The following is a 24954-nucleotide window of genomic DNA, read 5'->3' on the forward strand; positions in this document are numbered from 1 at the left end:
ATTCAGGATACAAATATAATAAGGGATAATAAATCGTAGAGTATATTTTATTAAAATATAGAGATTTTAATGATTTATAAAAAGGATTATTTAATAGCAAATAATAAATCGATTTTAGGATAATCTTGAATAATCCAAAACTAATTATAAAAATAATCAAATTTATAGAGCAGATACAACTTCTTAAACAATTTAGAATATATAAAATAATATAAATAAAAGAAGTAGATTATTGAAAGGAAACTAAAGGTATAATGATATATGATGATTTATTAAAGCAATAATTAAGAAATCAAATATATATTAAAGTTTAGAGCAAAGTATTTTTATAAACAAGTATATATATAGTTATAAATAAAAGCTAGATTATCTAATAGAAAAAATTGATAGTTACAAATATATAATAAAATAAAAGGTAATTTACCATATAAAACTAGTAAAAAGCATTTCAGCAACTGCGCCAAAGCTAGGCCTTTTCCGGCATAGCCACTGCTGACTCAGAGGCTGGAACCGAGTATGAATTAATCAATCAATCAATCAATCCCAGTATACTATATGAATATAGAACTATATATATACATATATATATAAAAAGATGTATTATTATATTATTTTTATATAAAAACAATAGAGATTTTAATAGTATGAGAGTAATCTACTGTTTAATCTAAGACCTTGAGCATGTCTTCCACATTTGTAAACTTTTCTCGCTCCTTCCCGTTACTGTTACCTCTCCTTCGCTCGGCTGCATCAATCTTCTGCCAGTCTTCCCACCTGACCCTTCGGCAACCCTTCTTGTCAGCCTCAGTTTTTACACCATCCCATCCAAGGCCAGAACCTCCAGCATTGCCATTGAGAAATGTTGCATGTGCATACCAGTCTTCAGCTATCGTATCTGCGGTCGAAAAAGCATCCAGCATGGTACTTGCAATTACACCTGTCGGTCCTCGTTTTACCCACCCAGCACAATACATTCCTGGAATATGCTTAGACGAATCCGAAGTTGACCATCCTTCGTTATCATTGACAACACGACCCAACGGATCATTTGGTATGATGCCCAGGCTATCATTAAATGGTATATCCAGATCCGAGAATCCTGGCAACGCTTCTGACTTGTAACCAATAGACCGAAAGGCTAGAGAGGCTGGAAGATCAATCATTTCTCCAGTACCATTTGCCTTAGCTATAGGATCAAAGGGGTTTGGACTCAGTAAAGTTTTCTCAAATGACATGCCACCTAACTGAGAGGGGGAATGATGACTCTGATTAAACGACTTTGGTGAGAGGCAAAAGTCAAGTGACCATGATTTAGCTGCCGACTCCAAGGAAGCACTTGACCCCTTTTTGATGATTTCCATAATTCTCTTCGAAGCTCGAGGTAATTTCGATATGTCCTCTGGGATTAACGATCTATCAATGGAATGAAAAGCCACTGAATCTAATTTCGCCAGCTCACGAATTTCTTTGATCGTGAATGCAGCCTGTAATCGTTAGCATAAACACGCTCCACTCTGCCCCATAAAACAAACCTGCAGAGGACCCCTTCTCCCCACTACTCTCACTCTTCTCACTTGACTTTTTTGCAAAGTCTCAATAGCTCTCTCCGTGATGTCGGTAGTTCGCAGTACATCGGGGTCCTGCAAGAGGATCCTTGCGACATCTAAAGCTACATTGCCTTGTCCGATGACTATTGCTTCATCGCCCTGTGTAAGATCTGGGTCAAGATCCGCGTATTCCGGCAGTCCATTGTACCATCCAACAAATGCCCGCGCAGAATAAATACCCTTCAAATTGTCTTCTCCCGGGATATTAAGCGTACGATCTCGAGATGCGCCATACGCATATAATATGGCATCGTAATGTGGCAATAGCGAGGCGAGAGGTAAAGCTCCAGCGTGATCTCCTATAGATATGTTCCCAATGAAATTAAAGTTCGGCGATTCAGCTACTTCGTTGAATTTATCTTGACAATTCTGTTTAGCATTAGCACAACTTTCTCTTGTCGTTCGGTCTGGATCTGGCTAATTGAGATTTACCTTCACCTCAGGATGGTCGGGAGCAACTCCAAATCGCACCAAACCAAAGGGTACCGGTAGATGCTCATACATATCCACGATTGAATTCTCAATTTTGGACATAACCTTATAAGACGTGTAAAATCCAGCAGGTCCTGACCCAATGACAGCCATCCTAAATGGTCTACCATCGTGAGCTCTGGGCTTCTCAGTAAGTTTTCTGGTAGCATTTGTAAACGCCCTTGATCGAGTGATCAAACGTATGCGTTGCTGTGAAGAGTTTGCACATCTTGTGCAAATCCAAGGACTCGCGATCCTGTTCATTTTCTCTCGCTCTCAAACGTCATTTGAAAGCGTTCGGAAATCTTTATCGCATTGTCCGATAACGCTGCGCTTCGTAAAGTTATCGTTTGTTGCTGTGTTAACGAAGCTTGCATCTAAGTTTGTTGATCCAAGCTCCAATCTCCAGGATTAATGTCGCAGGTCATACCCTTGATTCATTCTCTTGATTCATTCTTTGCAAAATCCACGTTCCTGACTTCATTCCTGCGATATTCACTCTGTCTTTCATTAATTGTTGTCAGGTATAATGGGTATCCAACCTCCCTTCATTTATGACCCAATCAAAACAGATTGGTCCTTTGATCCAAAAGCTGTCTCCAGAGCGAGCTTATCACCCCAGACACCACGGCCAAAGCGACCAGATGGTCCTTTGGTCAACTTCAATGCACATCCTGAGTACGTTTGAGTATGCCTTTAGAGATTGTTGTGATTTATACTGATATGATTTCATCAGTTCTTATCTCATTGTTCCTTCTGGACATGGGGATTCTGAACCAATGGACCCTTCTGTCAAGAAGAGAGTCAAATGGACTAGAAAAGTCGCATTGCTATTGCGATGTTTTCAAGTCTTGGCAGCAGTCGGCCTTCTAATCATGTCAATTTTGATCACGGGCTTGGATATGGTTTCAGGGTGGATCATGAAGCTTGCGGTATGTTATCCCCAGAATGCGTCATGTCAACTACCGACTGATTGATACGTCTCAGCCCGCAGTAGCAATTATTCATACCATTTATGGGGTATATCATTTAGCGCGAAGATCTGGCGGCAGAGCGCCCGGATCTTCAGCATCATATATGGTGTTTGCATCTTTGACTGACATAAGTATTGTACCATTTTATGCGTACATCTCTCTCGCAGCTAAAACGAAACAAACTACTTGGACTACATCTCTCTCTGATAAGACTCTTCTAACAATTTTCACCGACATTCTTTTCTACGCAGCCACAGTTGGAGGCGGGCTTCATTTGATTACTCTTGCTATATGTCTATATCTCGCTGTCACATTCCGCAAAATCAATCAACTTCCTCCGGATATGAATCCTCTGGAAGATAATCTCACTTCTCGCCACAAACGTAACAAATCATCCATTTCAACTTTCACCACCATCACAGCTCCATCTGAGAAAAGACTGTCAAGGGGTTCCAACCTTGAGGATAAAAGGCGTTCTGGAGCCGCTTATGAGGATCTGGATCGCCCTCCAACAATACCTTTCTTCCACACGCGGACAAATTCCAACGAATCATTCCAGACTAATCAATCCTCACCTCGTACATCTCGCACAGATTCTCCGGCTCGCTATAATGCCTACAAGCCCAATCAATCACCCCGTCACTCAGTTCCAGACTTCAAGGCAGCACCGTCAATCTCATCTTCCCCAAAACGCGCATCTCACCAGTCGTATACATCAATTCCTGCCTCTGATCTATCCTTCCACACAGCTGAAGAATCTACTAGCAATGCCAACGCTGATAGTGGCGTTATAAGTTGGTTCACTAGTGATTCTCTCAGTAAGAAGGGCGATCGCAGTAGCGCACCAAGTTCTCGGCCCCACTCGCCCAAAAAATCATCCACTTCCATCAAGTCTTCTTACCATCCCTTGCCGCTTGATCCCGCCGCATCCGATGATTATGATGACCATTTCCATCTACCCAATCCGCTAATGGAAAACCCTCCAACCCCACGTCACAATTTCCCCTCCTCGTCATCCAAATATTCCTCCCAAGCCCCGTCCGCAATCAATCCAGATGCCGATGAACATGTCGGCAGCCCAAGTGCTGATATAACCGACGAGCCATCTTGGCCTCTACCTCTGCGTTCTCCTGAGATTCGCGAGCTAACACCTAAGCCCCTTCGTACACGTGATTCGGGCTCGAGCGATAGCTTCAAGTCGAAGTACTATGGAGATTTGAAGCCTGCAACACCGCCTGTTATGGTTGGCGGGGATGGGCGACAGGTTAGCAGTGGAACTGATTACACGGGTCAACGTGGAAGCTACAGGAGAGACGTCAGTGGCAAGATTGCTGAAGAAGGGAGAGGAGGTGGCGTATGGGGAGCAAGGCTGAGGAACATAAGTGGGTTACAGGTCTTGTAAATGTACTAAACGTAATAGTGCTTAGACATGAGACAAAAGTCGAGGGGCAGAGACTCATGATGAAGTTTCTCGCCTGGAGCTTTAGAGACCCGAAATCTTAATGAAAGAGTCGGAAATACAAACTAGTTTCTATAATTGGTTGTAGATCTACTTTCGAAATTAGAACGTCATTGGAATTCTTAGATTCCATGTACATCATATACAGCTTTCTACAGTCACGATGCTAGGTGCTGGGCGTCAGCATTGGATATGGAATGGTTACAGAAATTTGGATATACGAGAATATGGTATAGGATCTACGAAATTGTTAAGCTTGGTTCACGTTGCTATGTGTCGAAGAGGGAAACAGGCTCGTTGTATACATTTTTGGTTTTTGCGACTTGTAATTTAGGATTAATATGTATTGTGTATATCTGTTATTTATAAACCATTGCTCCGTTGAAAATGTGTGTAGTACTTAAGAGGTGCTCTCGTGACGATTGCTAAGCCTTACGTAGACAATCACGCTTCGCCAGTTCGCCCTTCAATCATCAAAGAAACTCATTTCATTCATCAATAAGACATACATGGGAGAGGTCTTCGTCATTCTGTAAGATTCAAAGTAAGTTGGCAAATAATTTTCCTTCTACAGATTGGGTTTTGCTTTATCCGGATTCCACTTGGGTTGGTGGAATACCGATGAAAGCGACATGAAACACAGAGCCGCAAACTACATTGATGAAAATTACAAGCCAGATATCGATATGTTTTTGTGTTTTCAACTTGTGAGAAATAGATCATCTGTCACTATGTCCTCCAAAGGCATCGTGTACAACGAACCCATCTCGGGTATTTAGTTCACTACGGATCTTGAAACTAGAATCGAATATCAAATCTATCTTACATCGGATCATCCAGAACATGAATTTAACTACCTAGGTGTATACTATGGACATTAGAGACTACTATCTGACAACCCTAGTTGGACATATTCAACCTATAATAATGACTCAATGGAATGAGAAAGGGCTGGAACAGCAACTTGAAGGCTAAATCGCATGGTATTATCTGGAAGAACGATTGCTATTCTCTCGGGGGGTAGATTGGTAACCTGTGCGGTCCTCGCGTAATGAAACGGCTCAGACGAGCGATGGAAATACGGTTGTATGTCTTGCTCATCTAAAAAGCAGTAATCCATATCCTGGGCAGGAAGATACATGGTGAGATGGCATGACTGACCACCAAGGTATGGAAAAAGAGTCATTTCTGTTTATCTTTACTACCAAGAAGAACCACAGTGAAATAGGACAGAGACACATATTTCCGTTGGCTCTCGAGCTATTAGAGTGGTGCTCGGAAGGGTTAGAGGACCAATTTGGTCGCTGTTTTTATAATCATCAGGTTCAAGCTGTACCATAGAGACATGAAACCAGGTCCTCCGACAATATTTTACAGTTCTTGAGTATGTGACTAGTGCCATTGCATCTACCATCTTCTGTACACTGGGAACTGTTGCAATTGGGATACCAAAGTTATAATAATTTTTTATTGAAGGGGAGTTTCTATTCTATTCTATCCTGATAATTCCTGTTCCTATACTGATCTGATCTGATCTGATCCTATTCTGTTCTGTTGTGTTCCATTCTTATTCTTATCCTAGTGTATACGTACGAAAACTCCAAAAACTCCAAAAACGCCAAAACTCCCAACGCCAGAAAGACAACAGAAAAGCACAAAAGCAAAACCAAATACACAATACAGAATACAAAAGAATCAAACAACAGACTAACCCAGAAAACAGAAAGCTCAGAAAACAGACCCAAATGAACCAAAAAATCCGTGTTCCTCAATAAAAAGAGCTCCTATGTCTCCTATGTCTTTTCCTCCTTTCTTTTACAGTTCTTTCCTTCTTTTCTTTCCTCTCATTCCTTCGCCAGTAGTGATGGTGCACGTGGTAGTGTACGTCACCACGCGTACCGGCGTCTAAACTAAAAAAGGCACCTCCATCTTCTCATTCTCCTTGGTGCATTCAGCCGAAGGGCTGGAAGAGCTTGCAGCTTTGCTCTCCCATCCCTTCTCAGTGCTGGCCCAACGAACACGGCGGTGTTCCTTGTTCTTCTTACTTGTCTTGCTCTTGTCGAGCGTTCCGGTGCGTGGGTTGTAGCCCGTAACACCAAGATAATCGTCGGCCCGGTCGCCAGCTGGACCAACATAGTCTTCAGCAGAATTTTTTTGAGGTTCAGAATACGCTTGGATGGGTAGAGCTTGTTCCTCCATCTTTTCTTCTACGGCTCTCTCAACTCTCTTCTTGCTCTTGCTGCGCTTGTGACTACGTGATTTGGAGCGTGAATAACCAAGGTAATCGTCAGTGAGATCGCTGATCAGATCGATATACTCCTCAGCAGAAAATCTTTGAGGTTCAGACTGTGCTTGAATGGGTTGAGCTTGTGCTTCCATCCTGGCTTTTTCTTCCATCCTGGCTTTTTCTTCCATCCTGGCCTGTTCTTCCATCCTAGCCTGTTCTTCCATCCTGACTTTTTCTTCCATCAGAGCTTGTTCTTCCTTGCTGGCATGCTCTTCCATGCTGGCTTGCTCTTCCATCCTAGCCTGTTCTTCTATCCTAGCTTTCTCAGCCCTATCCTCCTCTATGCCTTTTGTAACAAGGGCACGCCAAGCTGGCAGCAACCAGTCATCGACTCTTTCACTTTGACGATGGGCAGCGCTGGGATGATAATCGCAGAAACACCAAGCAAAATGAGAAGAACAAGTGCCATGACGAGGGCAGTAGAAAGTTGGAGCTTCACCCTCCTCAGTGGACTCAAATGGGACTGATTCGAAGAACATTGGAGCGTTTTGCAAAGCTTCAAGAGCCTCTTTGGCTTGTTGCTTGGTGTGGCCCCTCTCAGCCCGATTGTTAGGGTGTAAGGCCTTCAAAGGTGCCAGGAATTCCTGAGTAGAGGAAAGACATTCACGAATCTTGGCTCGGTATCTTTGACGGTGGGAGACTTTGGTTGTCTCCGATGGAGTATGAATAACAGACTCTGATGTTGAGCCTGAATTTGAGGTAGGAGTGACACTGCTAAGCTCGGAGACTTTGGTTGTCTCGAATGCAGTGTGAATTATAGACTCTGATTCAGAGACTGACTTTGAGGTGGGCTCGCTGCTGAGCTGCGAGATCTTTGAGCGAAGTTTCTTGTTTTCCAACTCTTGGTTGAATAATTTTGCTTTTAAGTTGTTGATCTCCCTCTCCCTTGGAGATACAACGACGGTATCAATACCATCCTGTGAGTAGATAGAAAGAGAATAATCCGAAACAGACCATTGCTTCTTTTGGTAAATATTACCTGAAGCTCCTGAATCTTCCGTAACAGCGACACTGTCTGCATTGACAATGTTGTCCAAATGAACATCATTGTTCATATCATCATGATTATCTGAAACAATGTGATCACCTTCCTTGATGTGATTGTCTGAAATAATTTCATCCTCTAATTCAACGCATTCATCCGAAGAAAGGTTATAGGCGGAGAATTTTGCTTTCAATGTCTTTGAAGACAGACATTTTCGAAGCTTAGCCTTGCACCTCTGGCGGCGCGAGATTTTGACCGTCTCATCATGAATGATCGTGTCTGTGGATCCTTTAGAATCATTAGAGAAAATATATCGGTCAAGCTCGCTTTGCTTGTCCTCCGACGAGTAATGAATGACGGTCTCTGAGGTGTCTTCAGAGGCGAATGACTTTGAGCATTCTTCCTCTGATGTAGTGGGGTTATAATGTTCAGGCTCTTCTGGTGAGGCTGATTTAGATCCTTTGGATCTTCTGAAAAGCTTCGAGCGACGAAGTCTGCGAGGTATGATGTCTTTAGCACCGTCCTTTGCAGTGCTATAGACGTCCTCGGCGACGAAGTAGCCGTAGTAATGGATGAGGTTGATGCCCATGATGAAGGTATCAAGGTGGTATACTGGTTAAGTTGTTGACTGGCGTTTGAATGAGGAACTTGAATGTTCAAATATAGTTGAGTAATCGAGTGGAATACTGATTGTAAAGGGATAAAGTTGTGATACTGATCTTAAAGCGTTGAAGTGTGAATTTTGAGATTCAAAAATGTGTTTGATAACGAGAATTGTACAGTATTAACTTTGTCTGAAGAACGAAGAGAGAAAAGAGAAAGAAAGCAATACATAGAGTAAAGGTGGGAGTATATGAGATGGAGCCAACGATGCATTCTACTAGCAATCATCTGGTCTTCAATGAAGTCATGGAGAAAACTTCTCCGCTAGTGGTCAATTGTATGGGCATGTAGGCAGATCCCCAGACCACTAACGGAGAAGTCTAGAGCTCGACTATTCTAACTTTGTTTCTCACAGCCTTAATTGTTTTTGGTGAGCTTCTATGCATGTTCTAACAGTGCTATAATAGCACTGTTATGGACCCAAAGAGGCTTGTAGATGTGTCATCGGGTGCTAGTTGATGGAAGATCCGGATAGCTCCTGCTTAATTTGGCAAATAACGTTGGCTTCCCCACTAAATCAATCATAAATTTGTCCATATACTAATAAAGATCGCCCTACCTTGGTAGTTGCATTAGGATGTACTATAAAACTTACAAATAGCTAGTATTATCTGGAGTATGGTATTATGTTTACTAACAACATTGGGCTATACCAAAGAATGCGGGCGATCACAGGTTGACAATATTCCTGATACAACACCCATTCAATGTATAGTCACAGTAAAGACACAGCCTGACTCGTTAGCTGGTGTTCTATGTGAACTGCAGCATGTCACTCTAATTTGACGCCCATTACCATCATCATAGAGCAGCCTGAAGCATTAATATACCATAACTGAAGTTATGTGATGCTTTGTTCCGGCGATCCTTGCAAGTTCACAACATTTAACATGCCGGCATAGAGTAGATTAAGTTTCGTCTTCCAAAAACAGTTACTATCAAACTACGACAGTGGAAAATAAAATCCCGACAAAAGAAGAATCAGATTGACAGCACTAGGCCAAGCCCTATATTATGAACGGGTCCGTCTTTCTATCTAAAGGTCAATACTAGCAATCTGCGGTTCAGCCTTACTAAGTTCGTTCTTTGGTGCCGAATAAACTAACTTTCATTGATAAGGATCTACCGCACGTCAACACCAAACCTTATATTTGATGCTATAGATCCTGACAGTCCTTTCAACACTAACATCACTCGGCTATGAAAAAGGGCCATCATATACGAATCGTGGACTTATCTATGACTGTATATATTCATTGCATTAACGCTGCATTTATCTCATTGCAAAATCACCTTCTTCAAGCATAATTTGGTATAGCGTCGGACTTCGACATCGGAATTAGCTAGCTTGATTAAACAGAATTGTCAATTTCATCTGTCGATCGACTAAATTTCTTAACGCCATGTACTAATGGAACGGATATCTTTTTTAGACACCGCATACTAATGGGATCTACTTCAGTCTTTCAATACCCTCATGGAAAACTATTCTTTCAAAACGCAAAACCTTAGTTTCAATGCGGCGCAATGTTTGATTGAGTCAGTGTAAAAGTATTCAACCCCAAATTATGCTCAGTAATCACTTCAGACTGAGAAAAACAACGTGTAGACGTGAAGGAAAGTAATCGAAAACAATGGGAAAGTAAATATAAAGTTTTATGAAAGCAAGTTAGATCAAGCACTGACATGAAACGAATTTTTCAACTTAGGTTGAGATACAAGTAAGTGATCTTATATCACATTCTCCTTAACCCCACCAGAAATAAGCGAGACGGTGAAAATAATCGACATACGAGCGTCACCACAATTCCAGTATCTGTGAAAATTATACACACTTACTAAGAGATAATGTTTGGTAATGGTATTTGTGATTACTATAGATCGTGCCACCATGTTACCGAACCTGCTAGACTCCTAAAAATGCATTGTACAGTTGACTTAAAAAGAATGGAAAATCCGCTATGAAAAAAATTACCACCTGGAAGGGCCCCTTTTATACGGACTATGCTCAACGTTCCCAGATCTTACTCTTGGATCGAAGGCACTTGAGCCACTAACCCTTCTATCATTCTCAGTGCTTGAAGATGGCAATCTGCCGAATGGTCGGACGTCGCTGCCTCCCTGCACTCTCTTCATCGGGCTTGCTTCGTTCTCTCTTTGATCTCTTCTTTCCCTCCCTGCCATATCTAAAGAGCTTTTGGGTGTATCTCTACGATCTCGTCCCTGCATGTCGAACATGCTGCTGGTCTTCTTCAAAGGCGAGTTGGCATGATTATAGATACCCAAGCTACCACCATCCCCCGACCCAGTCGATGTGGCAGTAGTAGGAGTTGTTTGACGAAATTGGGGTTGTCTCATGGATGTGTTTGATATCTTTCTGTTGTAGGGCGAATCTCGCGGTTGCTGAAAGGAAGCTGAAATAAAGGATGGAGCAGGAGAGAAAATTTGACGGGAGACTGGCTTGGTAGGACTAACACTGTCCGGGTCAACATACTTAGCGTAGTTAGGATTTGGATTGGTACGGAAGCCTTTTTTGAGAACCACACTCGGCGTGTAGATTTCAATTTCCTCCTCTCGTCCGGCTTCAGCACCCGGCCCAGAAAACTGTGTGCCAACATCTCGCATGACCGGATTCAAACGGGGATGTACAAACTTGGCATCATATTCGCTCATGACTTCTTTCTGTATAATGCTGTTGTCCTTTTCTTGCTGCGAAAAATTTGTTTCTAAAAGAAGTAATTGCCCAGTCATCAGGGCTTCCAAAACCAGAGTAGTAAAAATCGTGACACTTGGTCGAGCATCTGAAGATAATGTTGGAAGGAATAGCCAATAAACCAGTACATGTCCAGGGCTAAATAGGCAAAATAATCGTAGGCAAACTGGTATAGGATCCCAAACAGCGATCTCCCAAACGTCCCGAGTCGGGTCTGGATGCGCTCTTGACTGCGCACTTGTGTCCCCTAGCATATTCGAGAAGAACCGAAGAGGAGATGAAGATACTGGCGAGGAGTCTACGCGTACTCTGTGAGCAGAAGGGGTAGTGGGAGCAGTTTCGATAGAGCTCTCGAAGAGGCGGTAATTGCGCTTTCGTGAGAAGGTTGAGAATGCATTCAAGATCGACAACGCCGTCAGTAAATAGACAACTAGAGTAGACTATTAAATCAGTCAGTATCAAGCTACACAAGTCACTATTCACAGTGGTAACTCTTACCAGATAGCTCAACCATCCCGATCCTGAAGGCACATCCCCAAATACATCATCTCCAGTTCCATGACCTTCATCTCCACTATTCGCCCTCGTAATCAATAGTATAAAATGTAATCCAAAACCCAGTGGATTAGCATACGCTTTCGAATCCCAATCTCTTGTTTCGATTTCCTCCGATATCCATAATAACCAATCCTGAATATTAAACCAATCGGTAATCCGTTCACGAAGCGGTCTTCGGCGCACAAGTCGCGGCATAATGAAAAAGATGTCGATGATATCTTCACATCATTGAACGGCAGTACATGGAGCGAAAATCGTAAATCCGATGAGTTATTGCAATCGAATTTGCTTCCTTGCGATTTCCGTTCCTGTTGTTTACCGCAGAGGCGTTCTGGGGAGATGATTTATATTTTGGACATGGGTCATTGTAGCTGCAGCCAGGGGTGCCGTACGCTAGCGCATAACTTTAGTGGGGCCTGAGAGCTCACCTTGCTTAACGCTGCCACTGGATTGATTGTTTGGAGAAGTATATCAAACAAACATAGACATCATGGCAGCTCCAGCATCTGCCTACAAAGATAGGCAATTTCTTGCCGTCATTGGTGATGAGGTGAGCTTCAAATCGATTCAAGCTGTTGTCAATGTTGCTAACCAGCCTCGTAGGACTCTGTAACTGGACTGTTGTTGGCAGGCATTGGTGTATGAGATATCTTGTTCTACTCTGCGGAGTTACCGCCCGAGAAAAGATTACTGATGAAGGCATAGCATGTCACTTCCCCGCCAGACTCGCAGAAGAACTTCCTCGTTGTCGATAACAAGACAGATAATGCCGCCATCGAGGAAGCCTTTGAAAGGTTCACAACCGAGAGGAAGGATATTGGTATTTTGTTGATCAACCAACATGTAAGATAGTTGTTACAATTAGCTTTGGGGCATGCAAGACTAACAAAGGTTTTACAGATTGCGGAACGTATACGCCATCGAGTAGATACATACACAGCCGCATTCCCTGCATTGTTGGAGATACCTAGTAAAGATCACCCATACGATCCGGAGAAGGATAGTGTTCTAAGAAGAGTTCGAAGACTCTTTGGGGAGTGATGGTTAGTTGTTGTGCTTTTAGGGGGAGATTGTGTGCTATGGGTAGGGTTGTGTGTTTAAATGGCTAGAGAGTTGGGCGTTTTCGAGATTAACACCTTCATGGGGTTATTGATATCAAACAAATGAATACAAGAGTATGCCAGTTTATGAAATTTTGCACATACATTTCCTTGCGTTTTCTAAAGGTTTACACAACTTGGGCTCATAATCAACTAACCATAGCATCGAAAAACTACACAGGTTCAACAAGCCATCAAAATTGAAGCATTTGCCATGTCATATGACTGGCATGTAATGAATTGGTGGAGCGGGATATCAGAATGGAGGCTTCCGTATTAATCCAATTCGTTAATTCTCGTATATTCAGTTCTCATGAGAACAGCGCACCCAGAAGCAAAAGCAAGACCCCGTGATCAGAAGTATCTGTCAAGATACAGGGCGAGGGATCCCAGAAAGTAAACTCCTTCATCCACCATTATTCATCGACCTAAAACAGTCCACATGCAAATCTCTGCTCTTCACGAAATCCTAAGTACAATTTGAGGGTATTATGTAGCTATTATCTAGTATCGGGGCAGTCTAACGTGAAAACGTAACCGTTGCTTGTAAACAAATAATAGGTTCATCGTCCGCAGTAAATGCATCGGCGAAGACGGTGTAAGTTCCCTGATGTGATGAGTTAGAAGAAGAATGAAATAGAGTGCAACTTGAAGACTTACGGGAGGGATCTGGTTTGGCAAATCAACATCCTTTACGATTGTAATCTTTCCAGCATCAATCGGGCAAGTCAAATCGACGTTAGATACTTGATCGCACAGATCCTCTGTCATACTGATAAGTCGAATCAAGCCATATTTGACCTGCAAGCGAACGTATGCACCCTTCTCCAACGTCTGCGACAAGGTGCCGACCGCTTCGATGGTGAGTTTATTCCCACTGTTGTCTAATTAGCATCTGTTATCACGTCTCAAGATTCTACGGCTTTTGCGTACGCAGTTGGAGGATTGGGATTCAAATTGACATGGTCGAGCGATAGGATATCAGAAGAATGATCGGGATTGCAGTAGGTGAGAGGGTTGTTTCCAGGAACAGCTGCCTTATCGTCAAGGACGGTTTGACCGTTACTGAAAAAAGGGCTTGCAGCGACGAACGTGCTGCTGAAGAGCAGAGTAACAAGACTGACGGAAAACTTCATGATTGATTTTGTTCTATATTATTTGATGTTGTTGTGGTGAAGCTGAGTACAAGGTTGGCGGTGATTAAGTATTGGGAGTGGCGGGTACGACTACTCCTAGGCTGAGATGGTTTCTCGCTTGGGGATGACGTCTGGGATTGGGTCAGAAGACACTACACTGTAGCGGATACCAAGATAACAAGTGTGGCTGCGCTGCAAAGTCAATGATATTTTATTGAATTGGATTGATTATCTTTCTTTCATGTAGATAAAATAGTAATTATTATAATTTTCAAAATATAATTGTGTCTACTCAACACAAGAAAGCTTTTGAAGTACTTATCTAGGTATCTCAAGTGCTCTACGGATTTTATTAGTACTGGTGTACAACAATTAGCTGAGACTGAAGTTTGTAGCCAAGTTCTCCCCCCTGACTTAGGCACTCCATAGGACTGTGCATACCTAGGTACACTAAACCCCTCATCAGCTATCTTGCTGTGGCTGAGCGGGTACCTTGATTTCATCATCGTTTCGCCATTCACTGACCTTCTCTTTATACAAGACAGTCTTGACACCTATATTCTATTCAGATATTTTTCACGGAATTTAACCATCTTGTTTTTCCAAATCACCTATCGATCCTACATCAACAGACTCACAAAGAAGCACCAACTTTAAGATGAATGATTTTGCCCCTCCTACCGGTCCTCCACCCCCGAAAGTTCCTGAAGGATACAAAGCAGTATGGAACGCCGAATACAAAGAATGGTGTGTATTAATCTCATCCATTTCAGGCACACTATGGAAGTTAATAAGAAACTAGGTTCTATGTAAACATTTACACCAAGAAGTCGACCTGGGACAAACCCACCGAACCTGTCTATCCTTCCGGCGATAGCGCTCCTCCCGGTCCACCCCCAGGATATTCCGGTGGCTCTTCTAACTACCCTTCCGACAACAAAAGCAATCCATACGACCCCTCTCCCAACACCGAAAGCGACGCCGAACTTGCCCGTCGTTTGCAAGCCGAAGAAGATGCTCGTGGAGGTTCAAGCAGCGGCATGCGCGGAAACGCCCAGCAAGACTATCAAAACACTCCTATGCCTTCCTATTCGCAACAAGAACTACCTCCGCGCGAACAGAAGAAGGGATTCTTTGGAAAGCTTTTGGGAAAGACCAGTGGTTCGAGCTCGAGTTCAGGTGCGCCGCAGCAACAGTATCAACAGCAGTATGCGCAACAACCACAGTATGGTGGATATCAACAGCAACAATATCCACAACAAGGCTATCCACAACAAGGTTATCCACAACAAGGTTATCCACAACAAGGTTATCCACCTCAGGGTTACCCCCCACAGCAAGGGTATGGAGGGGGTTATGGAGGAGGCTATCAGCAGCAGAGGCCACAAAAGAGTGGCGGGGGAATGGGAATGGCCGGAGGTGCGGCATTAGGATTGGGTGGAGGATTGATTGGTGGAATGTTGCTCGAGGATGCGTAAGTTTTGAATACCTGCATTCTTCCTGTTTGTAATGACATTCTGAAACAAAATACTAACCGACTTCATATAGAATCCAAGACCATGATCAAAATGAATACAATGAAGGATACGAGGATGGTGCAGATAACGGTGGTGGAGGAGATGATTTTGGTGGTGGTGACGATTTTTAGTCTGAGATGAGATGAGAGGCGAGGATGCGACGACTGGCGTGAAATCATGGCTTTAATGATATTAGCACAATGTTTGCAATTTGATTGAGCGAGTTTGGAAGAATGATTTGATGACTCTATATTACATGCTGCTACAAAATACCACGATCGGCTACTTATTATGAGAAGTGAACTGGAGAAATCGTGAACATGCATGCGTAAAAAGTTTCGATGCTATATTCGAATTTGATAATCAAATAATTTTTTTGTTTCGATGCCTCGATGTGAAAGAAGAGCGATTACTAGTAGGGGACTTGTCCTTCGCAGTGTTGCTGGCCTCGCCATCCCAACGTTCTTTGCATTACTATTTACAGCATATTCTGCGTATCTTCTTCCACTTTTGCATATATATGTCCTTATGGAAATATCCACCAAGATAACTAGCAGTCTACTGTGTTGACTAGAAATTTTTCAATCCCCTAAACGCCTCGGTTCGCCTCGCCTCGCCTCGCCTCTAGTTTTCGCTAGTATTATTTAATTTGATCATCAATCCCCTTTCGTATTTGTCGGGCGAATCATTAAGCCGTGAATTTTATCCTAATCACCTGTGCTTTTGCCCTGACGCCAAGTTTTATTTTCCCCATTTGCGCGTGCATTAAAACTGTCAGACCAATTGCTGATCATTCAACCATAGCATCTACATCCTTCTCCACACTCCTCGCTGGAGCTCCCCCGCCGTTAATCAAGCCCCTTGTGTCACTCTGACAGCCTGGGCAATTATGCACTACCTCATGTGCAAAGACATCACAGTCGATACAAAAGTGATTACCACAAACCTCACACGCATACCTCCCACTCTCACTCATGCCCTTCATTGCTTGCTCGGAAGCACCTTTCTCATGTGCGTCCCTTTGGGGAAAAGCTGCTTGGCACCCATAACACCCTTTAGATTTTCCGGCGTCTTTCCAAAGAACTTCAACCCAGTTGCGCAAGGGGAATAAATGATGATATGAGCGGGCCAAATGGGTGGAGAGAATAAGCGTAAGGCCGCACGCTGGGCATTCCGCTGGCAGTGAGCACACTTTACTTTCACAACGAGAGCATAGATAACCTCCTCTACTTAACTTCCCATGACATGCGCAAAAGCTCATGCTTTTTCCTGGGTCGAGTGTTCGAGATGGGAAACCCATCATGAGTAAACTACTCTGTGACTGTTTTTTTGTACGCGTGACTGGGGGCGTTGTAGTTGCCATCATTAATTGTCTGAAGTGTTCTTCATTCAGTGCAACAGAATATGCTGCATCATCCCCAGCATTAGTGCGCGAGCATATTTCGGCGCAAATGGCAACTTGGGCTGCAAGTCCTACAATACTAACTCGTATGCGATCCGTTATGAGCGACGAAATCGTTTCATGGATATCGCCTGGATCACTTGAAAGTAGCGCACCGTATATAATAAGTATCTCCCTTGTACCATGACTTGGAGCGTGAAATAGTGCAGCTCTACTCATCTCTAAGGCATTTTGTAAACTGGGATTTCCTTGACCTTGGTCTACGCGGAGAGCTTTCAATCGTTCGATATGTTCGGTGGGATTTCCACTCATATCTGAAATCCGCACTGCAATGCCATCGCGCATGCCAATAATCCCAAGTTGTGAGATGGGGTTCTGTTCGAAGTATTCGGTAACGAATTCACTTGCGTAACGGATGGTGAGAAGATAACGCGTGGGGCGCATGTCTTTCTCTGTCATGGCAAAGGAGAGGTCAAGGATGAGAATGAAGTGGCGAATAATACCTCTCTGTAAGGGCGTCGTATCTCTCAATAATCTGGAATGGTCAATTATCAGCACATTGCCAACTTGCGGAACATTTCAAAAGGAGAGCTTCTCTTACCTCTTCCTTTTGTTAGCTTCCCTCAACCCCTCAACAGTAGAATTGATACTACCATCTGCTCCTTCGACTACAGTATCCCAACTTCTTTGAATATCTTCCCATGCAGCTTTCCGCCTATTACCACCGCCATTTGCGGCTTTTTCTTTGGCAGTTGACCCTCCAGCGCCTGTGGCAGCTCCAGTAGATCGAGTGCCATGCCCAGCATTTACATTGGCGGGTGCTCCAATATCATCATCTGAGAGATCCTCGACATATTCACCGTCAGAGTCTGCCATTCTTGCGGTTGTAAAAAATGGAAGAACTGAATTGGATGGCGAATAAATTCTTTCGTTGATTATTTGGAAGCGGACAAGGCTGATTGATGTCTTTCAGAAATGTCAAGGCTAGAGCTTCCTAAACAATTTATTAGTGGAGCAGTCAATTGCCGAGGGCAACAGCAACAATGCTTTTATGCAGCCTTGTGTGTAGGAAGAGTTATCTGGGGAAAAACTTTAAAAATAAGCAACCACCTACCTAACAGTAGTGATTGGTCAACTGTGTTCACCGCCGTACTGACACTCAATAATGCATTATCCAGTCTTAAAACAAGATTGCATGTGTCATTCTGATCGTCAGATTAACAAATAGTTCTCAGTGCATTGTGGATATTAGAGTCCAGGATCAAGGTCATCAATGCCTGGATGATAGAGTGCCTCGAGAGTGCGTCACATTCAAGCTCTCAGAACGTCTAGCTAAGGCATAGGCGCCTACCTAGATTGAGTATGCGAGTCTGCGGGATTGAAGATCTCCCCTTCTAATACGTAAGCTGCCATGCATGCATTCAAATTTGAGATGAGTGGGGCAAAAGAGCCTTGAAATTGCATATAGTATGTGGTAATAAAGTGGTCTACTTTGATGCTCTGAATTATAAGTTCTATCTTCTCCTATTATAAGTTCAATGTTGGGTATAATACTCGCAAAAATCGTTATACAAGCCATTCCGCCAATTCATGTAATCATTCCTAGCTGCGCCCTTGTCGTTATTACTTCCGCCCTCATTTTCGTGTAGCGTGAAATTCTCTGTCCTCATTACCCCATAGACAAGAGCTGTAGCTGTAAGACGCGCTATCCTTGAGCCAATATTCATGCTTTTCGTGTAGCAAGATGTACCACATCGGGTATTAAACTAATATTGTCGTAAGACTTTCGTATGCGCATTATAACAAAATTCCTAACTCCATTGCTCCCTAATTTCCTTAGATTCCTCATGAGTATGTGTTGGTGACTGGCATTGGCCAATCGTCTTCTGTGATGCTCGACCAAAAGGTCCATACCATTACCACAGAGAGTAAGGTGAAGAGCGTCTCAAAAAGAGCTCCATCAATTTTTCCGTTCGTGCCGTTGCAAATGTGAGGGCTAATAACATAATTGAAAATTTGGCCAAGAGCAAACAAAACCGCAGCACCCGTTAAGAAGATCATGGGCTTACGCTCGCCCAAAACTTTGATGACCAAGACTGTTTCTAGGGCAAAAAATACAAACAAAAAGACCAATGGTGCGAGTTGGTATAGGACGTAGAGAGCAATGTTCCGATTTTGGCCATTGCCTTGACCAGTTAAGCTTGAGTCGAAATGTCCGGTCCAGCTGTATCCAGTATCGAGGGCAATGTATCCAGTTCCGATAAATATGACTGCTGCTGAAGCAACCATCAGGCCCAGTGACATGGCTGTCCCATCATCGATTATCTGATAGCCCACAACAGCGTTCAGCATCAAGATCCATAAAGTTGCGCTAATCATTCCGAGGTGGATACCGGTGAAGGCCTGGGGTCACAATCAGCTTCCACATATGGGTCTTGAGAGCTTGGTCCTACTTACTATCCGAACAGTTGCGCTCAATGGAAATTCGCCCACAGTAAATATTTCACATATTTCGATGATTATATAACCTAGGAGGAAGAGCTGCATTTCCCTGTACGACGAGATGTAAGTAAATGATGCAGATCAAATATAATTCTGAGAATATTGACAAACCTTCTTCCCACTGCTGCTTGTTTTCGGTCGGATCGCCATATTAAGAATGCACTGATTACAATTGCAATTCCTGCAATTAATATCGAACCTTCGGAAGTGTTAGTTTATGACTTTCCGATCATTGATTCTCTGGAACAGAACGAACCCAGATTTCCCAGATATTTCCCACCGCCTAACGATATACCCGTCAGCTCGCAGCCTCCGTATCCGAAATTACTGTTGGTGGGAGGATTGAATAGCTATTAAAAGTCCGGTTAGCAACGTTGAATTGCGAATCGTATTATTAAAACTGGGGAGTGGTACGAACGTTGCAGACTGGTAACGTCGAGTCACGGCAGAAGTTCTAAATGGAATGTTTGTCAGTAATCAATCTCAATGGACGTTGAGCTATGCAAAGATCTACTCACATGGAAATTTCCAAACTGTGTTGAACCCATTGTCTCTTAATAGAACCAACAATTCGCAATTGCGCGCAAGATAATTTCGATTAAATTTAAACTGTTGTATTTTGTTGCTCTGTAAAACAAAAGAGTAAAATTGATTCTTCTCGCAATTGCGAAACCTCAATGCGCGTGCTTGTTTAAACTGTGATTGATTTGTATTTGTGAATGGAAAATTGATCGATGGTATTGATTCTCCGTTCCCATTCCAGTGGTTTCTGCTTGTCGTATTGTTCTTTCCTGATGAATTGATCTGGTACCCCTCAACTTCGACCCTTCCTCAGCTTCTCCAATTATTATTTGAAGCGCTCGATTTCAGGAACAGGAGCGAGCCGTTAGATTGGTTGTTGCTTTATATTGGTGTTCGCGCGGATCGTTTGAAGTAAACCCTGGATGCCGAGTCGAGTTTCGTAAATGCGAATATATTTCACATTCGACACGTTCGACACGTTCGACACAATGAAGAGAGTTGAGAAAGTATGGATACCCCAAGTATAACTTGGATAAGATTGGAGATTGAGAGTGAGAGTGAGAATTGTGTGTGCAAGAGGGTGGAGGTGGAATAATTCACGAACGGGGAAGTGAATTCCAAGCCCTTGATGCAAAATGCGCTGGTCAAAAGGGCGAAGGCTGGTCACCGTAGCCTGTTTTACTCTCTTTTACCTCTTTTTGGCAGTATAATACTAGGTAATTCGACAACTTGGATATGTGCAGGGGCCCCAGACCATTCGAATCCCGGAAAGCTTTCCTTTTCTTCAGAAAAATTCCATCAATCCCTGGTTTCTCTCAAAGGCTCGTGAGTCGTGAGTCGTTCGTTACCTGGACGAGATGATGGTTCCGTGGTAGCGAAATGATGTTGGTCGGAGCAAGGTCGAATCGGAGAGTGAATGGTTACAGCAGGCAAGATGAAATGTGACGGAGCCAGCATTGCCAAAAGGAAAGGAGAGCTGGAGGTACATGGAGGAACTTAAGAAGGAATCATGGAGAGGGGTAATTTCATTCATCCCAATTTCATACCATGTACGATACATATTTGCAATATAAAGTTTTCAATGTTTTTGTTTTATTTTCTGGTCCATTTCTCCATGTCTCCATTGCTCCCTAGATCCTGGGAGGGATCGTGTCATGATGTGCGAACGGTGGTGGATGGGGCAGCAAAATATGCCTATTCTTGCCATTCCAGGTTGTGATGGTGTGAAGGCTTCAAAGTTGAAACTCACTGCACTCAGCCTTTTCCTCTTTGCCAGGTTTTGAATAGAGCAGCCGCCACGAAATAGATTCCCCCCTCGTCACCGATTTCATGCATAAAGTGCATTGTGTAGGTCCTAGGTAGGAGGTAGGTAGGTGGAGGTATAAGCCACCTGGGAATCGGAAATTCCGGAGCCCGTTGAGAGTTCAAGACTTCGCTGGGAATGGAAAGTTGATGATACCGGTTTGGGTATCTTACACTCGTACGAAAAGTGTTGTGATCTACGTAAGGAAGGACAAATCGAATAACTATCGTGGTCGCGAAGTACCAGAATTAATCAATCAATGGAAGAGGAAAACTTGTCCTTGCTTGATACGCTAATCCTTACTTTCGTCGATTTTAAGTTCGTTGGTAGTTCAAAAAAATTACAAAGGGAAGCGGCTTGGAGACATGACTTCTGCGAATAATCTTCTAGAATGGTGTTTGCATATTCCACCTGTCGGAAATGGTGGACAGCCGTTGGAATGATGCTACTGGTGCGGTACTTGATGGGATCTTCAATTCCTTTACTTTAAGCGCCTACAAGGCTTCTTACCCTTCTGCGTTTAGCTTTAAGATCATCAAGCACTTGGATGTTTTTTTTGCGACAGTGGGTAAATGAAGGGTTCAGGAGACCTCACTCATATTTACAGAGATGCTTTCTAAGTTCTCAATTCAGATTTCGAGAGGTTCGCGACGAGGACTGGGAGAATTGCTGACCTCTTCCTTTCAGCTTCGATGATGACAACCCCAACGATAGCCTTGTGTCTCTCAGGGCGGACACTCTCTTGGCGACGATTATATCTACAAAATCTATTCGAAACAACTTCAGAGGTGATCGGTAGCATTGCCGGGCTTGAAATATACGATCAGAGACAAACGATAAGAACTAAAGGTAACTCTACTCGCCGACATCACATCTCAAGCTCCATAAATGAGATTATATCTCACACTTATATTGCGATTAGCCTTCATTTCATCTCATTCCACCATCTCGTCATATATCCGCAATACTACTCTCCAGACCTCACTCAACTAGTGGGACAAAGATCTACGGTCTATCAATCAATAGTTCCTGACTACTTCCACCATACAAGAGATATGAAAATTTGAACTTGACCTGATTTTTTAATAACATCCAATACCCAGAGCAGTGTCATGGAGAGAATACATACCTCCGCTGATAGGAAGCGATTGTCTAGACTGTCGAAAGCTCCAGATGGGTCTCAATCTTCCCATCCCAGCAGCAAATACCAACTATTGTAACAACTGATTTCCGATCCCATCTTCAGCCGGCGGAGAATGTCACCCTGTATGCCGACTACCGCTTTACCAATACACGTGAAAGGATGCTATTACACTCGAGCAGAGTACAACAATACCGAGTAGGCATCAAAGCAAATTCTTTTCACCTTAAATTCGGCGTTTCTTTCTTTAAGACTTAAATAAAGACTGAATACTTCATACCTCGTTGGGTCGTAAGCTTATCAAGATAAAAATTCTTGTTGTGTATACCTAGGCTCGCTAGGTAGGCAGAGAATATAAATCGCGGAGTAATACTTTATTTGTCGATATTCAAAATTCTATAAATATTCGATAGATATATCGTATGAAATTCTCAATAGATATATTAATATAAAAAGTAATACTCAATAGATAACGAATCGTTATAATCTTTAGAAAGATAAAAAAAATAAGAGTATTATAGATAGTCTATTCTCTAAAGTAAGTATTATTTATAAACGCTAATATAGTCTATATATTAAATAAGAATATTAATATATTTATAGATAATATTATAAATCTTTATATTAAATTTAAGAATTAAATTTTATTAGAAAGAAATATAATATATATATCAAATATATTTTTATGATTTTTTATTCAATTTTTTTTAGTTTTTATTAAAAGATTTTATTAAAGGTTTATCTCCTTATAAAGAGCTAGCTATTATATTTAATATAGATAGTAGGTCTTAAATAAGAATCATCTACTGAAACCTTAGAGATAGTCTCTTTCGTATTCGCTTAGGCTTATTACGTACAGTGGCCATTGAATTGAAGTCATTCACCTACGTTCATACCAAAACTTTCGACATTCAGTTTGCTTTTAAAGTGGTTTCCTTCAAATACCAGCCTATTATCAGAGCAGTACCTGGTCCAGCAAATATAGTCGCAACGGGAAGAGTTATACTGTAAAGCAGCCATTTGCCATCTAGCAGTCCAGCTATATGAAGGTCGTAGAAGGAAAATATCAACCATAAAAATGCGGCCAGAAATGTGCCCGCTTCATCCGCTTGAAGGGCTTTTCGCGTATGAAGGACAAAATCTGATTGCACTTCGACTCTTGGAAGAAAGATTGTCGCGATCGGGAAAGGTGAAGATGTGATTGTAAAGAGCCACACAGCTGTGGAGATAGCACCGAGAATCGCGAGTAGGCTTCCCAAGCTTGCAAATGATCTTGTACCTGCGATCCGATCTTTGGTAATACTTGAGCCAACAGCGACAGCGATACCAATCCATAAGGGGGATGCCTGCCATGCCCAGGTCCAGTAGTGTCTCGTTGTAAGATCGGTTGCAAGGAACATGAGAAATAGCTCCGCGTTATGCAGCAGCAGCACAACAGGAAGTAGTGTCCAGGTGTCGTTGTGACGGACTGTGCGAGATGAGGGTGGAAGTTTTGCAAGATCCTGTGCACCTGGACCGAAGATAAGACAAAGGAATAAGAAGAAAGGAGCAACGATTCCGATACCAGAGAACTGCGCCAAGAATGTGAAGATTGTAGGACTAGAATTACTAAGGTCAGTAGTATACTTTATGTACAGGAGATTGAACTCACAAGTATGCTGGACTCAGAGCGTTTGCTGGGCGAAACGACTCCAACAAAAATATTGTGTACAGCGGTCCGAGATCAGTGAGAAAGGAAAACATCTGCCACGATGCGACTTCGTCGTAACCAAGCGTTGATGGACTAAACGTAGCCATCGTACCCCGCCATATCTGATTAAATATTTCAATTGGGAAGAAATGGTCAATGATTGGGACACTACCAGATGTCCACTCTATGATTCCGGACTCAACGAATGGTTGTTGTTGTACAACAATCTTTTCTAGATCCATAGTCATAGCAGTCCATACTGATATCGAAAGCAGCGTTACTGCTACAATCGCCCTTATGATTTTGATGTTGTTGGGCGCCATTGCAGTAGGGAGTAATGAGTAGTTGTTTGCGGCGGCAAGAAAGGTGACTGGATATGAATGTACTTGATATGGCGACACTTGAAGATCTTCAAGCTAGGAGATCAAGTCACTTTGGAAAAAACAGTATTTATTTCGCAATTAATCGCAGAGCTGCTGAGTATTTGGCGTTGAACTTTTGGCCCTATGCCACAATTCTGCATTTAATGCTTGTTAATACTTGTCAGCTTATTGTGTTCGACGCCGTGATTAAATTGATAGCTCGACCAATCCGTTACACAGATTGAATTCGGTGCCTCGAGTTGGCCAACAGACCCCACTCGCTGTAACCGAATTGTTAGTGGCGTGTTGCAATATGCATATGCACGTATATTCAAAAGAGGCAATTTTGTCAAATGTGGCAGAGGAAAGTTGGTAACGATCGCACCTACGATTCACTCTTTCGAGGATAAGGATGAACATTTTAGCCAATACTACTAAGAAGAATACGCAGTCTTGCAAACGAATAATCTGATAAGTTAGTTAAAAGGGGTGTACTATATTTAACCGAGGCCCATAAATGATTAACAAAACTAACGTAACAAGGTGATCCATAGTACAGCTC

At 42.7% G+C, this 24954-nt stretch overlaps 11 protein-coding genes across 11 annotated transcripts; 4 read left to right on the plus strand and 7 right to left on the minus strand.

Moving 5' to 3' along the window:
- Window positions 1–567: 567 nt before the first annotated feature.
- EAE98_007808 (uncharacterized protein) lies at window positions 568–2435 on the minus strand. The gene is made up of 3 exons (XM_038955431.1): window positions 2040–2435; window positions 1533–1976; window positions 568–1484 (listed from the first exon to the last, which is right to left on the minus strand). Exons 1-3 carry the CDS (start codon window positions 2340–2342, stop codon window positions 663–665), a joined length of 1569 nt encoding a protein of 522 aa, XP_038808160.1. The 5' UTR covers window positions 2343–2435; the 3' UTR covers window positions 568–662.
- Window positions 2436–2607: 172 nt separating this feature from the next.
- EAE98_007809 (uncharacterized protein) lies at window positions 2608–4454 on the plus strand (the record flags this gene model as incomplete). The annotated part of the gene is made up of 3 exons (XM_038955432.1): window positions 2608–2756; window positions 2815–3010; window positions 3066–4454. The coding sequence occupies 3 exons, from the start codon at window positions 2608–2610 to the stop codon at window positions 4452–4454; spliced, it is 1734 nt and encodes a 577-aa protein (XP_038808161.1).
- A 566-nt stretch (window positions 4455–5020) lies between these two features.
- On the plus strand, window positions 5021–5290 carry EAE98_007810 (uncharacterized protein; the record flags this gene model as incomplete). Its single annotated transcript, XM_038955433.1, has 2 exons — window positions 5021–5043; window positions 5086–5290. 2 exons carry the CDS (start codon window positions 5021–5023, stop codon window positions 5288–5290), a joined length of 228 nt encoding a protein of 75 aa, XP_038808162.1.
- A 1126-nt stretch (window positions 5291–6416) lies between these two features.
- On the minus strand, window positions 6417–8372 carry EAE98_007811 (uncharacterized protein; the record flags this gene model as incomplete). Its single annotated transcript, XM_038955434.1, has 1 exon — window positions 6417–8372. The coding sequence occupies one exon, from the start codon at window positions 8370–8372 to the stop codon at window positions 6417–6419; it is 1956 nt and encodes a 651-aa protein (XP_038808163.1).
- A 1857-nt stretch (window positions 8373–10229) lies between these two features.
- Window positions 10230–12049, minus strand: EAE98_007812 (uncharacterized protein). The gene is made up of 2 exons (XM_038955435.1): window positions 11658–12049; window positions 10230–11599 (listed from the first exon to the last, which is right to left on the minus strand). Exons 1-2 carry the CDS (start codon window positions 11910–11912, stop codon window positions 10418–10420), a joined length of 1437 nt encoding a protein of 478 aa, XP_038808164.1. The 5' UTR covers window positions 11913–12049; the 3' UTR covers window positions 10230–10417.
- A 57-nt stretch (window positions 12050–12106) lies between these two features.
- EAE98_007813 (uncharacterized protein) lies at window positions 12107–12920 on the plus strand. The gene is made up of 4 exons (XM_038955436.1): window positions 12107–12267; window positions 12321–12356; window positions 12423–12560; window positions 12618–12920. Exons 1-4 carry the CDS (start codon window positions 12208–12210, stop codon window positions 12756–12758), a joined length of 375 nt encoding a protein of 124 aa, XP_038808165.1. The 5' UTR covers window positions 12107–12207; the 3' UTR covers window positions 12759–12920.
- A 162-nt stretch (window positions 12921–13082) lies between these two features.
- EAE98_007814 (uncharacterized protein) lies at window positions 13083–14168 on the minus strand. Its single transcript, XM_038955437.1, has 3 exons — window positions 13751–14168; window positions 13478–13694; window positions 13083–13424 (listed from the first exon to the last, which is right to left on the minus strand). The coding sequence occupies exons 1-3, from the start codon at window positions 13951–13953 to the stop codon at window positions 13338–13340; spliced, it is 507 nt and encodes a 168-aa protein (XP_038808166.1). The 5' UTR covers window positions 13954–14168; the 3' UTR covers window positions 13083–13337.
- Window positions 14169–14611: 443 nt separating this feature from the next.
- Window positions 14612–15601, plus strand: EAE98_007815 (uncharacterized protein; the record flags this gene model as incomplete). Its single annotated transcript, XM_038955438.1, has 3 exons — window positions 14612–14700; window positions 14756–15427; window positions 15502–15601. The coding sequence occupies 3 exons, from the start codon at window positions 14612–14614 to the stop codon at window positions 15599–15601; spliced, it is 861 nt and encodes a 286-aa protein (XP_038808167.1).
- A 659-nt stretch (window positions 15602–16260) lies between these two features.
- Window positions 16261–17748, minus strand: EAE98_007816 (uncharacterized protein; the record flags this gene model as incomplete). The annotated part of the gene is made up of 2 exons (XM_038955439.1): window positions 16261–17407; window positions 17474–17748. The coding sequence occupies 2 exons, from the start codon at window positions 17746–17748 to the stop codon at window positions 16261–16263; spliced, it is 1422 nt and encodes a 473-aa protein (XP_038808168.1).
- Window positions 17749–18717: 969 nt separating this feature from the next.
- Window positions 18718–19922, minus strand: EAE98_007817 (uncharacterized protein; the record flags this gene model as incomplete). The annotated part of the gene is made up of 6 exons (XM_038955440.1): window positions 18718–19275; window positions 19330–19423; window positions 19486–19573; window positions 19631–19724; window positions 19793–19828; window positions 19893–19922. The coding sequence occupies 6 exons, from the start codon at window positions 19920–19922 to the stop codon at window positions 18718–18720; spliced, it is 900 nt and encodes a 299-aa protein (XP_038808169.1).
- Window positions 19923–23105: 3183 nt separating this feature from the next.
- EAE98_007818 (uncharacterized protein) lies at window positions 23106–24577 on the minus strand. Its single transcript, XM_038955441.1, has 2 exons — window positions 23992–24577; window positions 23106–23939 (listed from the first exon to the last, which is right to left on the minus strand). The coding sequence occupies exons 1-2, from the start codon at window positions 24351–24353 to the stop codon at window positions 23252–23254; spliced, it is 1050 nt and encodes a 349-aa protein (XP_038808170.1). The 5' UTR covers window positions 24354–24577; the 3' UTR covers window positions 23106–23251.
- Window positions 24578–24954: the final 377 nt, after the last annotated feature.

This window comes from Botrytis deweyae (assembly GCF_014898535.1).
Source record: "Botrytis deweyae strain B1 chromosome Unknown BDEW_019, whole genome shotgun sequence".
In the NCBI taxonomy this organism is placed as follows: Eukaryota; Fungi; Ascomycota; class Leotiomycetes; order Helotiales; family Sclerotiniaceae; genus Botrytis; species Botrytis deweyae.

Coding starts and splice junctions, on each gene's coding strand:
- EAE98_007808 (XM_038955431.1), bottom strand. CDS start 2,342: ATGAACAGGATCGCGAGTCCTTGGATTTGCACAAGATGTGCAAACTCT. Junction 1,977..2,039: donor CCGACCATCCTGAGGTGAAG/GTAAATCTCAAT, acceptor AATGCTAAACAG/AATTGTCAAGATAAATTCAA. Junction 1,485..1,532: donor GGAGAAGGGGTCCTCTGCAG/GTTTGTTTTATG, acceptor TAACGATTACAG/GCTGCATTCACGATCAAAGA.
- EAE98_007812 (XM_038955435.1), bottom strand. CDS start 11,912: ATGCCGCGACTTGTGCGCCGAAGACCGCTTCGTGAACGGATTACCGAT. Junction 11,600..11,657: donor CGGGATGGTTGAGCTATCTG/GTAAGAGTTACC, acceptor CTGATTTAATAG/TCTACTCTAGTTGTCTATTT.
- EAE98_007813 (XM_038955436.1), top strand. CDS start 12,208: ATGGCAGCTCCAGCATCTGCCTACAAAGATAGGCAATTTCTTGCCGTC. Junction 12,357..12,422: donor TGTTGTTGGCAGGCATTGGT/GTATGAGATATC, acceptor ATGAAGGCATAG/CATGTCACTTCCCCGCCAGA. Junction 12,561..12,617: donor TTTTGTTGATCAACCAACAT/GTAAGATAGTTG, acceptor AAGGTTTTACAG/ATTGCGGAACGTATACGCCA.
- EAE98_007814 (XM_038955437.1), bottom strand. CDS start 13,953: ATGAAGTTTTCCGTCAGTCTTGTTACTCTGCTCTTCAGCAGCACGTTC. Junction 13,695..13,750: donor AATCCCAATCCTCCAACTGC/GTACGCAAAAGC, acceptor ATTAGACAACAG/TGGGAATAAACTCACCATCG. Junction 13,425..13,477: donor TGCCAAACCAGATCCCTCCC/GTAAGTCTTCAA, acceptor TCATCACATCAG/GGAACTTACACCGTCTTCGC.
- EAE98_007818 (XM_038955441.1), bottom strand. CDS start 24,353: ATGGCGCCCAACAACATCAAAATCATAAGGGCGATTGTAGCAGTAACG. Junction 23,940..23,991: donor GCTCTGAGTCCAGCATACTT/GTGAGTTCAATC, acceptor TAGTAATTCTAG/TCCTACAATCTTCACATTCT.